Source organism: Mytilus californianus, unplaced genomic scaffold (genome assembly GCF_021869535.1).
Source record: "Mytilus californianus isolate M0D057914Y unplaced genomic scaffold, xbMytCali1.0.p SCAF_5, whole genome shotgun sequence".
Taxonomy (NCBI): domain Eukaryota; kingdom Metazoa; phylum Mollusca; class Bivalvia; order Mytilida; family Mytilidae; genus Mytilus; species Mytilus californianus.
The window spans coordinates 78,482,791-78,498,631 of record NW_026262701.1 but is presented as its reverse complement, the minus strand read 5'-3'; the positions used below and the strand labels follow the sequence as shown (position 1 = coordinate 78,498,631).

At 31.6% G+C, this 15,841-nt stretch overlaps 1 protein-coding gene across 3 annotated transcripts in view; it reads left to right on the top strand.

Annotated features, from left to right (window-relative positions):
• LOC127701475 (uncharacterized) overlaps positions 1 to 15,841 on the top strand; it is a 104,705-nt gene that overhangs the window by 73,351 nt on the left and 15,513 nt on the right. For all 3 annotated transcript variants that reach the window (XM_052205347.1, XM_052205348.1, XM_052205349.1), the window contains 7 exons: positions 694 to 799; positions 1,527 to 1,734; positions 7,149 to 7,283; positions 7,682 to 7,772; positions 9,240 to 9,411; positions 13,817 to 13,907; positions 14,268 to 14,372. In XM_052205347.1, the coding sequence (XP_052061307.1) occupies positions 694 to 799; positions 1,527 to 1,734; positions 7,149 to 7,283; positions 7,682 to 7,772; positions 9,240 to 9,411; positions 13,817 to 13,907; positions 14,268 to 14,372 (908 nt within the window). The remainder of the gene's footprint in view (positions 1 to 693; positions 800 to 1,526; positions 1,735 to 7,148; positions 7,284 to 7,681; positions 7,773 to 9,239; positions 9,412 to 13,816; positions 13,908 to 14,267; positions 14,373 to 15,841) is intronic.

Genomic DNA, 15,841 nt, shown 5'->3' with positions numbered 1-15,841 from the left:
ATATCTCATTTCCATGGAGATTATTTGGCTCCGCCCCCTTAGTCATTATCTATAGACTTTGAAAATTTTGCTAAGTTAACATGTATTAGTTTGTGATTAGGTCAGTTCAAGGGGAACCATTAGTGGTAGGCCAATGTTAATTTGTGTTCCGTTGTATAAGCATTAGCACATCTCATTTCCATGGAGAATATTTGGCCCCGCCCCCTCAGTCATGGTCTATTGACTTTGAAACTTTTGCTTAGTTTACATGTATTAGTTTGTGATTAGATCAGTCTAAGATGAACTGCTAATGTTAAGTCAATGATATTTGGTATGCAAATGTATTGGCATTTGCAAATATCGTTTCCATGGAGATTATATAGCCCCACCCCTGATCATGATTCATTGACTTTGAAACTTTTACATAGTTTACAAGTTAATGTTTGTGTTTAGGTTTGTTTAAAGGGAACAACTTATAATAAGTCAGTGGTATTTGGTATGCAGTTGTATTAGCATTGGCACATCTCATTCCATGGAGATTGTCTAGCCATGTACCTTCAGTCATGGTTCATTGACTTTGAATATTTGCATAACTTACATGATAAAGTATTGCTATTTTAATTTCAACATTTGCATTATCAAAATTACAAAAAGGCGAGACATATCTCTGTGATAACAGTTTATTATTGTTTTCATCTTACATCTGTTTTGCAGGGAGCATATCACCCTTCCTTTGTATATAGTCATGAAGATATTGCTGAAATTATAGACTATGCCAGACTTAGAGGTATCAGAGTTATGCCAGAGTTTGATACACCAGGTAAGATTTATTCTGGTGTTAAGTGAAGTGTACTTCTTATGGACTCAAAGACTTTGAAGTTTCAATGTTAACATCTGGTTTGGGAAATAAGAGATGCAAAGATATAGTTGTAGTATTCAAGAAAAGAAAAGAAAAGAAAAATAAGGATTATGAGAAACCATATAAATATTATCAAACGACTAAAAAACCTGTCTGCTGAAAGTAAATTTATAGCTTTTGAAAATCATTTGTTGTGTATGATATGATATGAAATTATAAAGGTATTTTGATATAAATTTTATCAATGCCACATAGTGTCGTATTTGCCAGAATCTGACATGGAGCTGTACTAAAAAGAAAAGTATTTGTCTCTTTACATATATATTCCATACACAATAAAGGATAGATTTCACTTCCTGGCATCATATGTTTCTGCAACAATTTCATTTATTAAAAGAGAAAATTCAGTGGGATGATAAGTTTACAGCTTTTGTAATATAGTTTAACTCCGAATAAATTTTACCATTGCTAGACAATAATTCCTACAAGGCCTTGGAATGGAAATGTTTTGTTTTGTGATAAACAGAAGGGATAATTCATTATTATGCAACAAAAACTCTTCAAATTGATGAAAATTTTCATTTATCATTGCCAAATCACTGAATAATTGAATTTCTCTCTGTATGAAAGTTTCAACATTTCACAATATTTTATATTTACTACAAGCATACTTTCCCTTATGTTACAGGTCATACCTATTCATGGGGACTGAGTAGACCAGACTTGCTGACCCAGTGCTATCAAGGAGCTCATCCAGTAAATGGTTATTTGGGTCCCATGGATCCCAGTAAAAATGAGACCTACAGATTCCTGAAAAATTTCTTCAATGAAGTAATGCACGTGTTCAAAGATCAGTACCTACATTTAGGTGGAGATGAAGTTCCTATGACATGTTGGTATGTGGTTTGGTGGAGTCTTTCAAATTAATAAGAAAATAAACATTGGGTTAAGAAATAAAAGATTGGTAGATCTTTACATGTAATAAGATGTTAAAGCAGTTAATTGTTGACCTGAAGTTGTTAACATCCTTATTGTTAGGTGGAAGGTCATTGGCAATCATACCACATTTTTTTATTTTTATGAATTATTATACTGTATATGTACTTTTTTCACGTTGTATTTATTTTCACTAATTTCCCAGGTGTTATATTTTTTGCGAAAAAAATAAATACATGTGGATACAAATACAGCTTTATACATGTATATAAAAACCATTGAATAAATATCACTGGAATATACAACTGTACATGGATATTTAAATTGTTTACTTTTCATCTTAAATTTAACTGTGAAACTGTTTAAACAACACCAGTGATTCATACAGAAAACCAATTAAGGATAAAAGATAACAAATAATGCTCTATGCCAAATAGGACAGCTTTATTGTGAAATTAACAACTTAATTGCATAATAACCTCTATCAAACAGACAGTTGTTTTGATTATTGGATAATCTTTGTTAATTTTGTTTCATATTTTTGAACAAATAAAGACATAATTAATGAACATTAATCAGACCTGCCAACTTTTTAAAATCTCCATGGGGGATTTAGTGCACGGTTAGATTTTTAAGGGTTACAATTTTTGCTGCGTTTCTGTGTGCGCTGTTTTTACAAGCCCGTTTCCGGAAGTATTATGGTATACCCTTGTCCGTCTGTCTGTCCGTCCATCGTCAACATGTCAGACACTAACTCAAAAACGCTTTAACCAATTTGCATAAAACTTTGGTGAATTGTTTATATCTATTGACGTGAGCTCCCTTTCGTTTTTTTAGCTCACCGGGGCCCAAAGGGCCCCATGTGAGCTTATGCCATCACTTGGCGTCCGTCGTCGTCGTCTGTCGTCGTAAACTATTTCAAAAATCTTCTCCTCTGAAACTACTGGGCCAAATACCTTCGAACTTTAACTAAATGTTCCTTAGAGTATCTAGTTTATAAATTGTATCCGAAGTTTTGATCCATCAACAAACATGGCCGCCATGGCTAAAAATAGAACATAGGGGTCAAATGCAGTTTTTGGCTTATATCTCAAAAACTAAAGCTTTTAGAGCAAATCTGACATGGGGTAAAATTGTTCAATTGGTCAAGATCTATCAGCTCTGAAATTTTCAGACGAATCGAAAAACCCATTGTTGGGTTGCTGCCACCGAATTGGTATTAACAAAATTTTGCAGTTTTTTATTATTTTGAATATTATTATAGATATATATGAACTGTAAGCAGCAATAATGTTCAGGAAAGTAAGATCTACAAAAAAGTTTATTTATGACCATAATTGTCAATTGACCCCTTAAGGAGTTATTGCCCTTTAAAGACAATTTTACACAATTTGTTCATCAAGTTTGCTAACATTTAAAAATCTTCTCCTCTGAAACTACTAAGCCAATTACCTTCAAACTTTAACTAAATGTTCCTTAGGGTATCTTGTTTATAAATTGTATCCGAAGTTTGTATCCATCGACAAACATGGCTGCCATGGCTAAAAATAGAACATAAGGGTCAAATGCAGTTTTTGGCTTATATCTCAAAAACTAAATCTTTTAGAGCAAATGTGACATGGGGTAAAATTGTTTAATTGGTCAAGATCTATCGGCCCTGAAATTATCAGACGAATCGAACAACCCATTGTTGGGTTGCTGCCACCGAATTGGTAGTTTTAACAAAATTTTGCAGTTTTTTGTTATTATTTTGAATATTATTATAGATATATATAAACTGTAAGCAGCAATAATGTTTAGCAAAGTAAGATCTACAAAAAAGTTAATATGACCAAAGTTGTCAATTGAATCCTTAAGGAGTTATTGCCCTTTAAAGACAATTTTACACAATTTGTTCATCAAGTTTGCTAACATTTAAAAATCTTCTCCTCTGAAATACAGGTGAGCGATTCAGGCTCTTGAGAGCCTCTTGTTTACTCTTGAAATCGTCTAATATCTCTTTTTTTTTCTTTTGGTTTACTGATGATGAGCTAAATAGTCATTTTTTCTTTTATTTGCATGATTCTTGTACTTATTTATTGGCAAAATAACTTGAGAATAGAGAAAAATGGCCTAAAAAGATAAAGGATACAAAGTGAAGACCCCCCTTTTTCCCCTCCTGCTTATCTTTGCACCATGACTCAAAAGACCTAAACCTAAATGTCCTAAAGTTAGAAGAATGAAGACAGATCTTGAGTTAGTCCATTAGTATAAATGAGAAAATGGATAAATTTGAGTTATCTTTAGTGTTCAGAGGTGCTCTTACCAGGAGAGGCTTAAATACAGTAGAAGTGAATACAAAATGGCGTCAATTTTAAATCAGAAGTGGACAGATACACGTCTGATTTCAAAAAATTTAATGGATTTCAAGATAAATGCTGTTTTCTAATGAGTTCATAACAGTTTTTTGTCTTTCAGTTAATTACGATTTTGTCATGGAACTACGGTAAAGGTTGCAAATTGTGATCGTATGATAAATTGATTAAAATTGAAATGCCGACCATGCAACTGACAGATTCTATTCACAAATAAATTAATTTTGAGGATCGTTATGACCCATCAGATAAGCAAATTACCTGTAACAACAAATTATAATACCTGTTGTGACTGTTGATTAGCGTAGAGTCGTAAACTTGTCATGAATATGTTGCCAGGTAAAAATAGATTTATAGAAATTGAACAGAAAAACTTCAGAATCGGTAACCAATATTTTTATACGACTGCAATCGTATATTGGTATTGCTTTGTCGTCGTCGTCCAAAGACATTTGGTTTCCAGACAATAACTTTAGTATAAGTAAATAGAAATCTATGAAATTTAAACACAATGTTTATAAACACAAAAGGAAGGTTTGGATTGATTTTGGGGGTTATGGTTCTAACAGTTTAGGAATTGGGGGCCAAAAAAGGGCCCAAATAAGCATTTTCTAGTTTCCAGACAATAACTTGTGGAACGGTGTATGAATCTCTCTGAAATTTCCATTCCACAAAGGGATGGTTAGGATTGACTTTGGGGGTTATGGCTCAAACTGTTTAGGTATTAGGGGCAAAAAAAGGGGGAAAAACAAAGGTTTCCTGGTTAATGGACAATTTAAAAGCAGTGTAAGGGAGGTAATCCAAACACATTTAAAGTACAATGTTTGTATGTTTGGATTACCTCCCTTACACTGCTTTTAAATTATGTATAAAGAAATATTGTATTGTCTTGAGGTGATTAGCTGTCAATTTATTCTTAGAAGTTACTATTAAAGGAATATTAATTTTAGCAATGATTATGTATGTCATTTTCTATTTTAAGACTTTTATGATGTATTTAAATTGGTATTTGGAAAAGGAGGAGGGGGGTGGGGGGTAAAAAAGAAATTGTGGGGGGCAATTTTTTTTTCCATTTCAGATTTCAGATATTAAAAAGAAAATTTCTTCAAATATTATTTTTTTTTGCAAAAAAAAGGGGGGGGGGGTGGTCAATATGCAACAGGATAGTGTATTTATTTCACTAAAGCAAAAAAAAAGGGGGGTTAAATTTTTTTATGGGGGTGGGTGGGTGGGTTGGTCAATTTGCAACAGCATAGTGTATTGCACAATACAAAAAATCGAATATAAATTCAAATCATATAACCAATTCTAAGTTCTTTGGCTACAGTTATTCGGTGTCAGAAACCTATTATGTGTAAAATATTTAATTACAATCCAAATTCAGACCTGTATCAAGCGTGAATATTGTGTCCATTTTGGCCCCAACTGTTCAGAGTTGAACCTCTGTGGTCGTATCCAGCTGCGCTCAGCTAAGCATTTTATTTCCGGATAGTTGTTGTGAAAATCAGGATTTTGACTTGTATTATGATCCCAATATCGGGATTCAGGTTGAGGCATGAAAATTGGAATAGTTGGCAGGTCTGATTAATATATTTAAATATTTTATGTTGGTTATTTATGTTTAGTTTTTTTCTAAAATACATGTACTGATAAATTAAATACATATGAATTCATCAGCAATAACAAATTGTGAAAAAATAAGTACCATAAAAAAGTTCAGAAACAATAAGTCAAACAGAAATTGGTAAAAAGACTACTAAAGATAACTGGTATCTTTGTGCAAGAAGTGTTGACTTTCCAAAATATCAATTAGGTTATAAAAATTTAATTTCAGTTCTTTTAATTATAAGGAGGTAACAGCTGGAAAATTTTACTTTGTTTCCCTTAAAAAAGAATTCTAAAGGTATTAAATAGGTGATTGGAAAATTTCTTCAAAATTGTTAAGTAAAGAATTAAGCAACCTATATTGCAGCTTTCTCAATAGAAAAAAAATGTTTAGAATGCATTATAAATAGCAGATGAAAGCAGATTACTGAATTAAGTACAATTTACAGGCTTTCTGGATATTTCTATTTAATTGAGTTTCATAGCATTGTCTCGCCTGCGATGAAAGTTGCAGTACATGTATTACAATCCGGCAGTGGCAACATCGTAAACTATTTGTTAAAAGCTTTATATTTCAGAAGGTAGAAGACCTGGATGCTTCATACCTTGTATGCAGATACCTTTTGTTACATATTTTCAGTCTGTCATATGTCCATTGTCCTTGACCTCATTTTCATGGTTCAGTGACTGCTTGAAAAAAAATAATTCAGTTTATACTCACTTATTATGAGTAATAGGATAACTATATTTGGTATATGTGTTCTTTGTAAAGTCTACATGCCCTTCAGGTAGGGCTCACATGACCAAGACCTTATTCCATGGATCAGTGACCAAGGTTAAAGTTGCGTGGTCAAGTCAGTATCTCTTATTCTGTAATCAATAGGTCAACTATATTGGGTGTATGGAATTATTGTTAGGGTATATGTCCCGACTGACAGGATTATTCTGACCTTGACCTCAATTTCATGGTTCATTGAACATGTTTAGTTTTTGTGGTTTGGTCTTTTTCTCAGATACTATAAACCATAGATCAACTATATTTGGAGTATGGAATTATTGTAAGGGGTATATGTCTGACTGACAGATTTCAATTGACTTTGACTTTAATTTCATGGTCAATTATAATTTTGTGATTTTGTCAGTTTATCAGATACTATTAGCAGTAAGCCAAATACATATTTGGTGTATGGAATTATTGTAAGGTGTACATGTCTGTCTGGCAGGGTTCATATGACCTTGACCTGAATTTCATGGTTTATTGGTCAATGTTAAGTTTCTGTGATACTTGTAGTAAAACTTTCATATTACAAGACTTTCAACATAAATTCAATGATAAGTAAAACTGGCGAGACATTTCAGGGTATTAGATTATTTTTAGCCTTGATATATTTATGTATTCATCTTTTACTTTTTAGGTCCTCCAATCCAGAAGTGTTAAAGTTATTAAATCAGCTTGAGGGCAAACCAGACCAGCCAATAAACTTACAGAATAATGATCCTTACATGTACAGTTATGAAATCAGAAAAGTTCTCGAGTATTATGAAAAGAGGTAACATTCTATAAATCTCATCTGTCATCATTTTTGTCTGTGATGAGTGTCTGCTGTCACTATCCTCTTTGCGATATCATAGTCCACACCTTGGTTAAGTTTTAGGTCCATCTAAGCTGGTGTATGTATGATAGAAATTTGATGTTAGGTATATTGTTATGTTTGTGTAACACAATTAGGGAACAAATAAAATGACCCAAGCGTAGAGAATCTATTAAGATTAAAGATTCATTAAAACTATAATTAAACTGAATAATTATGTCAGGTCCCTTTGACTTCAACTAATCAAGGTTCAACTGTATCTGTTTCACTTTAATATATTGTAAGTTGATTCTACTGAAAAGTCTTAATTCTAAAGATATGTTGTAATTAACAAGTATATTTCAATATTATTAAAGATTGACGACTGATCTGAAAGACATTGGAAGTAAAAGACCAAATGGTGTACGATTTGTTATGTGGCAGGAGATCATGAATAATAATGTTCAGGTATAGTATATAATAATATTAACCAACGGCTATACCATTTTACTTTATAACTTGGAACAGGTAAAGGCGGTATTCAGTTGTAGAATAAGAAAGATGAAATGGATATAAATTCTACATCAGTCCTATGAAAAACTTGGAGAAAACTTTTTTCATAGGGATTACACCTTTTTTTTTGCAGTTCTTGCATTTTGATTTTTGATTTTTGAGGCCACGGATGAGTTATATATGAAATATGGGTCTTATGAATAAAATTACAAGCCTGGGTAAGTTATACTAAAATGTTCATGACTTACGAGTGTTTTTTCTCGTAAGATTTTTTTGTGGAATTAGTGGCTGGTATCTTTGATGAGTTTGGGCAGTTACTGGAATGCTTTCAGAAATGTCCTAATTGCAAACCCTTTATTGTCGAGCCTTCGACTTTTGTCGAAAAAGCGAGACATAGCGATCCTACATTCCGTCGGCGTCGGCGGCGGCGTCCACAAATATTCACTCTGTGGTTAAAGTTTTTGAAATTTTAATTACTTTCTTAAACTATCCTGGATTTCTACAAAACTTGGACAGAAGCTTGTTTATGATCATAAGATAGTATCCAGAAGTAAATTTTGTAAAAAAAAATTCCTGTTTTTCCGTATTTTACTTATAAATGGACTTAGTTTTTCTGCCAGGAAACATTACATTCACTCTGTGGTTAAAGTTTTTAAAATTTTAATAACTTTCTCAAACTATCCTGGATTTCTACCAAACTTGGACAGAAGCTTGTTTATGATCATAAGATAGTATCCAGAAGCAAATTTTGTAAAAAAAAAAAATCCCAGTTTTTCCGTATTTTACTTATAAATGTACTTAGTTTTTCTGCCAGGAAACATTACATTCACTCTGTGGTTAAAGTTTTTAAAATTTTAATGACTTTCTCAAACTATCCTGGATTTCTACCAAACTTGGACAGAAGCTTCTTACAATAAAAAAAATTGTATTGAGAGGAATATTTTTATTAAATTTTATCCTCATCTCATTTTTGTTGAGCCTGCGATTAACAGCAAAAGTAGGCGAGACACTGGGTTCCGCGGAACCCTTACGAATTTTTATATAGAAAGAACACTGATATATATTAATTACTGTTGCAAATGTATTGTTTAATAAGTTAACATGTAAAAAGGCACAACGTCATTAAATGGTATTATATTTGATTGAAGATTTTTTAATATTGAAATCATTTCAATGGATATATAGCTTTTGTTAAATTTCCGCAACAACATTAGATTTTTCCAATCATCTTTATGAATAATAACAGATGAGAATGCTTAAATTTTTGCCAGCTAAAACTGAAATTGCCAAATCATTAAAAATTTGATACCCATTCTGAATCATATTTTTATTTCCATTGTGGCTAGATAACAATTGGAATGAAATTTCTGAATCATAATAAGACTTGATGAACTTATTCAAGACTTGTGTTTGTATTTTTAGCTCCCCAATGATACCATCATACAGATATGGCAGGGTGACATGGGAGATGTACAGAGAGCAATAGATATGGGATATAATGTTGTGTATTCTACATGTTGGTACCTAGATCTCATAGAATATGGTGTAAAGTGGCCCAAATATTACAACTGTGACCCAGTTGATACTTCATTTGGTACGTAGAATATTGTGTTTGGTGTATCATTGCCAAAAAATCCATGCAAATTGTAGGCAATTTGGCAAGTAGGCATTTAGTGCTGCTATGCTCTTAGAGTATTGTTTTTTTCATGACTGACATTGAAATGTCAAATCGTTTTTGCTTACAATAAAATATTGTTCTGTTTAAAAAAAAAAAGTTGTTTGATGTTCATATCTGTTCATATATCATTTAAGGGTTTTTAGGATTATACCTAAGGTTGAGTACTAGAAACTAAAAAAACAGGATACCATATTCTGTAACTGAATTATTTACCAGATAAAACACTTGAGAATTCGATTTATTGTACCACATGTTTGAAAAGGTTTTGTCTTGTACAGGTATTAATATTGTTTTAAACACTTTCCCAACACTTTGTTATTTGCATGTTCCCATATACTTGATGTCAAACTTAAATGAAGTATCAGGAGTTGAGACTTAGGATTTTGTTTTCTGCAGATAAGCTGGTGGCATCAACAATAGGTTAAAGTTTGAAAACCATGTAAGATATGGCAACAACATATGGTATGCATTTGCAAATCTCATTTCAACTGAAGTTATTTGACACCGCTTCTCAGTCATGGTCTATTGACTTTGAAACTTGAATAGTTTAAATGTTAAAGTTTGTGATAAGGTTAATTAAAGGGGAGTCATTGACAGTAATTAATATTTGGTACCGGTATGTAATAATACTAGCAATAGCACATTTCATATCCACTTAGAATATCTGGCCCTCCACCTCAGCCATGGTTTATTTGATTTGACACATTTTTATAAATTACACGTTAAAATTTGTGATAACGTCAATTTAAGGGAATCAGTTATGACATTTGATATGCATTTGTATTAGCATTGGCATATCTTATTTCTACAGAGATTATTTGGCCCTGTACCCTCTTTCGTGGTTTATTGACTGAATGTTTGGCCTAGTTAACATGTTAAAGTATATCCTTTTGATTTCAACATTTCATTTTACTACAAAAAAAAATGCAGGCGAGACATCTTTTTATGTCATTAGTTTATTTGACAAAGGATTTATTAAGTTTTTCCCTATAGTTGTCTTTAGTTTTTTGCTATGACGTTTAAGGAATTATTAAATAATGCAGAATAATTTTAAAGCTGCATAAGAACATTAATATTCAGTCTTGTTTACAGGAGCAAAATTTAATAAAAACACTTTCAAAAATTGGAGCACTTAACCCACCTCTTGCATTGACTGATGTCTTCATTTATTTACTTCCAATTAGTTTCTTTGTTATGATAATCTAGCATTGGTTACTATGATTGCCACTATTTTCTACCTTATGTACCGAGGATTCATTAATATTTGTGGGACACCAATTTTTGATGATTTTTCGTGGGTATGTGTGAAACACGGATCAACAAAATACAAATACTCTATAAGCTTGTATGCAAATTTTGTTAAGACCATGAAAATCAAATATCCATGAAACTACAATATTCCCTCAATTCACGAAAATTTGGTACCCACAAAAATTAATTAATCCACATTAAGATTTACAAATGAAAGCTAATAAAGAATTTTTCAAACCATAAGACAGGCTTTTAAACAATTTTAAACATATCTGGTTTGAGGGTATATGTGCCTTTATTTCAGAAGATTTTGATTCAGGTAACTCCTAGTTGCATAAACATGTTATCTTGCTTATGTACTTTGTATGCTTTGTTCTTATTATGTTGTATTCTGTTATTTTGTTATATCTTTAATACCCAATATGTATAACTCAATTTCTTTTTTTGCAAACACATTTTGTGGGTTCTTGTGAATAGAATATATGATTGAAAGTATATAAACTGTTTGACAGGTGTTTCCATTTTTAGAACAAGATTTTGTTTAACTTTTAATACTACTATGTTCATAGTTTTATGTACTATACAATGATGTGACACTTAGCAGCAAGATATGTCACCCAACATGGACTATTTGTTCTGAATCAAATTTCCTTAGTCTATGTTTTCACTCCCAAATGCTTGGGTATGTTTGTAAGAACTCCATATTCGAAAAAGAAAAAATGAAGAACTGTTAATAACATGTCATTGAAAAGAGAAGGTACATTTTGGGACTTATTTGACCCCCTGTTAATTAATACAGGAAAAGGAATAAAAATATTTATGGATTATTCAAATAATATATGAGCTGCGTCGTATAAAAATCAACCTTATGCAAATGAATATTAATATATCTGTTAACCTATCAAGTTCGGGTAGAAAAATCTCTATGCAAAGTCTGTAACTGTTTGAAAATTGAGTTGTTATAAGAATCTACAAAACAGACCAAAATTCATCTTTTAATTTGTATTTGAATGTTCAAAAAAAATGTAAAGTCTTATACATGTACATGTATATGTGCACTTGCATAAGGTTGATTTCTAACCGACACAGCTCATATGTTTGGATAAAAAAGAAATGTTGTCAGTAGTGAAGTATATAGATTCAACATTTATTTGAAGAAATTTTCAAATAAATTTTATTTTAGGGCCAGTTTAGCTTCAAATCGTACCTTCTATTTTGTTTAAACTCTTATTCCTATTAGCCATGCACACACACTCCCAACCAAGATTACAAATCTGACCATATTCAAGTCTGAAACACTATAAAAATGAGAATGCATAAACTATACGCATATTTAAGATTTAATATTCAAGGAATCCTTTATTATTTGCACTATAAAAACCCTTAATTGAGTAAAATTGGTCTATGATCAGAATATTGAATTATTGTCAAAATGAATAAAATGAATTGTCAGTTTGAAATTCTTAGAATCAGCAACCCAATAACAAAATACAGCCAAAAAAGACATCTCAATGTTAACATATGGCCTTTGGTGATGGAAGAGTGTCTACTGCTTGATCACCTCAATTCTAGACTAGTTATTGACTATTTCAACAGTAGCTACCTTAGGTCTGCCATCAACACCTAATCCTTTAATGTACAAAACATTTAAAGATTAATAGTATCTCATGGATTCAAATGCTAGAATAAGAAAACTGAAGAGCATACACCTCAAGCATTGGAATACATTATTCTGTTTCCACACAGCAATTGTATATGTGAAATCAAAGTGTAAAAACACTCGAAAATCTGTCGTAATTATGCAACGTATATTAACTGTGGATGTTATGTTTTTTTCCTGAAAATAAAGACTTGTGATTTAAAGCTATTGATATTTCTTTTGAAGAATATTATATACCGTATTGAATTACTTCCAGCAAATACTTTAATATGTAAGTGTTCACTTTCGGATTTGAAAACCCTGGTTCTTATTTCTTACCTACAATTATGGGAAGATTTAAAAATATTTCTTGGTAAAATTGCTTTAAATGATATTTACTGTGATTTCATTATAATTTGTTGGATACCAATTTTCGTCGATTTTCTGGGTAAACAAAAACCACAAATTTAAATGTTCATCAAAGTACAAGTTTTATATAAGCTTGTATGCAAACTTTTGTGTAAAACCATGAAATTAAATATTCACGAAAATACAAGTTTTCCTTAATTTACAAAAATTGGTACCAAGGAAAATAAATGAATCCACAGAAGTGCACTTCCATATTTATGATTTTATCTGCTTGAATTTTTGTATTTCCAATGGTAGAGTCCATAGCCAAACATGGACTCTACCATTTCTTCATTTAGGGAAGTGTGTCAGTGCAACATCTGGCAATACTTCCATTTGAACCTGCCCTTTACCTATGTATATTGTTTATTCCATCAACTAGGGGGGTTCAAATGGAAGTCTGTCTAAATAACATTTCTTGATTTAATTCATTAATTTTTGGGGTTTCCCATGTTTCCTATAGCAAACCTTAGACTTAAAAAACTACAATTAATAACCTTTTCAGTCAATGTTATTTGTAATCTGAATCTATTAAAAATTGAATAAGAATAAATGATAAAGATATTGTCAGTTTTGCAGATATTGTATTTAAAAAATTGGGAAAGGTTATTTTGACAGAAGCAATAATAGAACAATACACATTTAAGGAAACCCTGCACAAATTTGCTGAATTAGTTTGTACTGAACATCCTGTTGATATTTTGATTTTTAAACAGATATTTCACAATTAACAAACTTCATTTATTTTGACAATTTATCATTTCATTGATGTTCATTATATAAATAAGTGATAGATAGAATGATACCTGCCTTTATATATTTATATATACCTACCCTGTTATTTTCACTGGATTGACATCAGTATGATAACAGGGCAGATATGAAAAAAGACAGGTACATGTAAGGATCTAAAAATATGAAACTGAATAAGAATCTTGTATCATGCAAGATTGGTTCTCTCTTAATTTGTTCAAATTACAATAGTCATTTTCCAAAAAGTATTAAGATTTATGTATTTTATAGGATATCAAATTAATGAGAAGAAAGTATTAGGAGGAGAGGCCTGTATCTGGGCAGAATATCTTGATAATGAGAACTTGATGACAACTTTATGGTAGGTTTTTGGTGTCTTAACATTTACATTGTTTACGGTGGATTTGTTCCTACAATTAAATTGCTTGTTTGAAGGACTAAATACAGTAAAACGTTTACTGCATAAGGTTGTTCGATTGATTGGATTTCATGCCTTTTTAGTCATAATTGAACAATTACATGGAAATCAGTTCATTTGTCAATGGAAATCATAGAAAGCCACCAATGTTTGGTTAAGAACACCCAAGTTTATCTCCTTATATATTTATTATGTTTATAATGTCACTCAAATATGTACAAAATTAAATGCCAAAAAAAGGACCACAAGGAATTTTGTCATTAACAAATAGGAACAATTTCAAGTTAATGTTTCTCTATTTAGGCCAAGAGCATCAGCTCCTGCAGAAAGATTGTGGAGTAATAAAGAAGTCCGAGATGTAGAGGCGGCAGGAAAAAGACTGACTGAACATAGATGTAGAATGTTGAGGTAGGTCTATTTATAGCTGGACTGAACATAAATGTAGAATGTTGAGGTAGGTCTATTTATAGTTAGTCTAGATTGAACATTAGGAAACTGCAGGAAACATGGTAACATAGGTTTTAAAATTACACTGTAGAATGTTTGATTTTAGATTGGTTTTCCTGGATTTGAGATTTTCTATAAATGAGGATATTCTCATGTAAGTGTACAGATAAACTTTGATCATTGTTGTTTAAGCACTTTGCCATTCACACTAATAGCAGGAACAGGAACATATAGACAATGGCAACTAGACAATACAAATATAATCATACAAATGCCCTTTAATTCATTAGAATAAGAAACAATACAATAAATATATCCATCATGAGAATTGTTGACTGTTTTTGTTGCTTTTTCAGTGTCATTTTTAACCCACTATCGTAAAGTTTTCTAATCAGGTCAATTTCAAAAAAAGTACTATTGACATGTCATTCATACTTTGTATGCAGTTGCATCAGCATCAGGAGGGGGGTCATTTTGGGTCATGACACTCTGACTTGAATAGTCAAATTTCAATCTGAATCTTGGCTTTAATTGTGTCTGTGTTGAAGTCCTCACTGTGACTTTAAGATGAAGAACAGCAATTAAAGCACTGTGCCTTTGTTTTTTGTGTGTTTTTTTTTCTGTGCATGTACTGATTTTGTGTCATTTCCACTGTTTTTTCAATTACATAGTGTTTATTGTTTTCAAAAGGGGGATGGACAAACTTTATTTGGAATTTTATTATATTAACATCTGAAAATGTATATCTCACATTTGAAGAGGTATTGATGCCAAAGTTTTTAGTCCTTCTCCACTGAATTTGAAGTAATTACATTGTTCAGTGATAAGTTTTCTGTTCAGGTAAGTTTTAAAAATTGAGTGAAACCTGTGTTTTGCATTTGCGCCGATCTGCATTTCACTTGCGCTGATTTTTTCTTTCACTTGGGCCGATTATTTCTTTCATTTGCGCCGATTGTTATACAGGTAAATAACAGGTGAAAACTATTTTATTTATCATTATAAACCTCTTCCGCTAGCCAGTTATACATATGTTATGAATAACCAATTAAAACATGCATATAACTGTTGCCACCTGCCCACAATGGGGAGGTGGAATAAAATTGAGAATGGAAATGGGGAATTTGTCAAGAGACAACAACCCGACCAAAGAGCAGACAACAGCCGAAGGCCACCAATGGGTCTTCAACGCAGCGAGAAAGTAGGATTTCGAGGAAAACAAGTCAATATTAAGGTTAAAAGCACTCTGTTTACATCCACTAAAATAACTGAGTATAGCAATAAAATATCAAATGATATAAAAATCTATTTACAGCCTTTAAAATATCAAAGGACAATAAAACCTCTTTACGCCATGAAAAAAGCACAGCATTAAAATGCAGAAAGGAGCAAATGGAACTTGAAATTATTGAATCGGTGCAAATGAAACAACC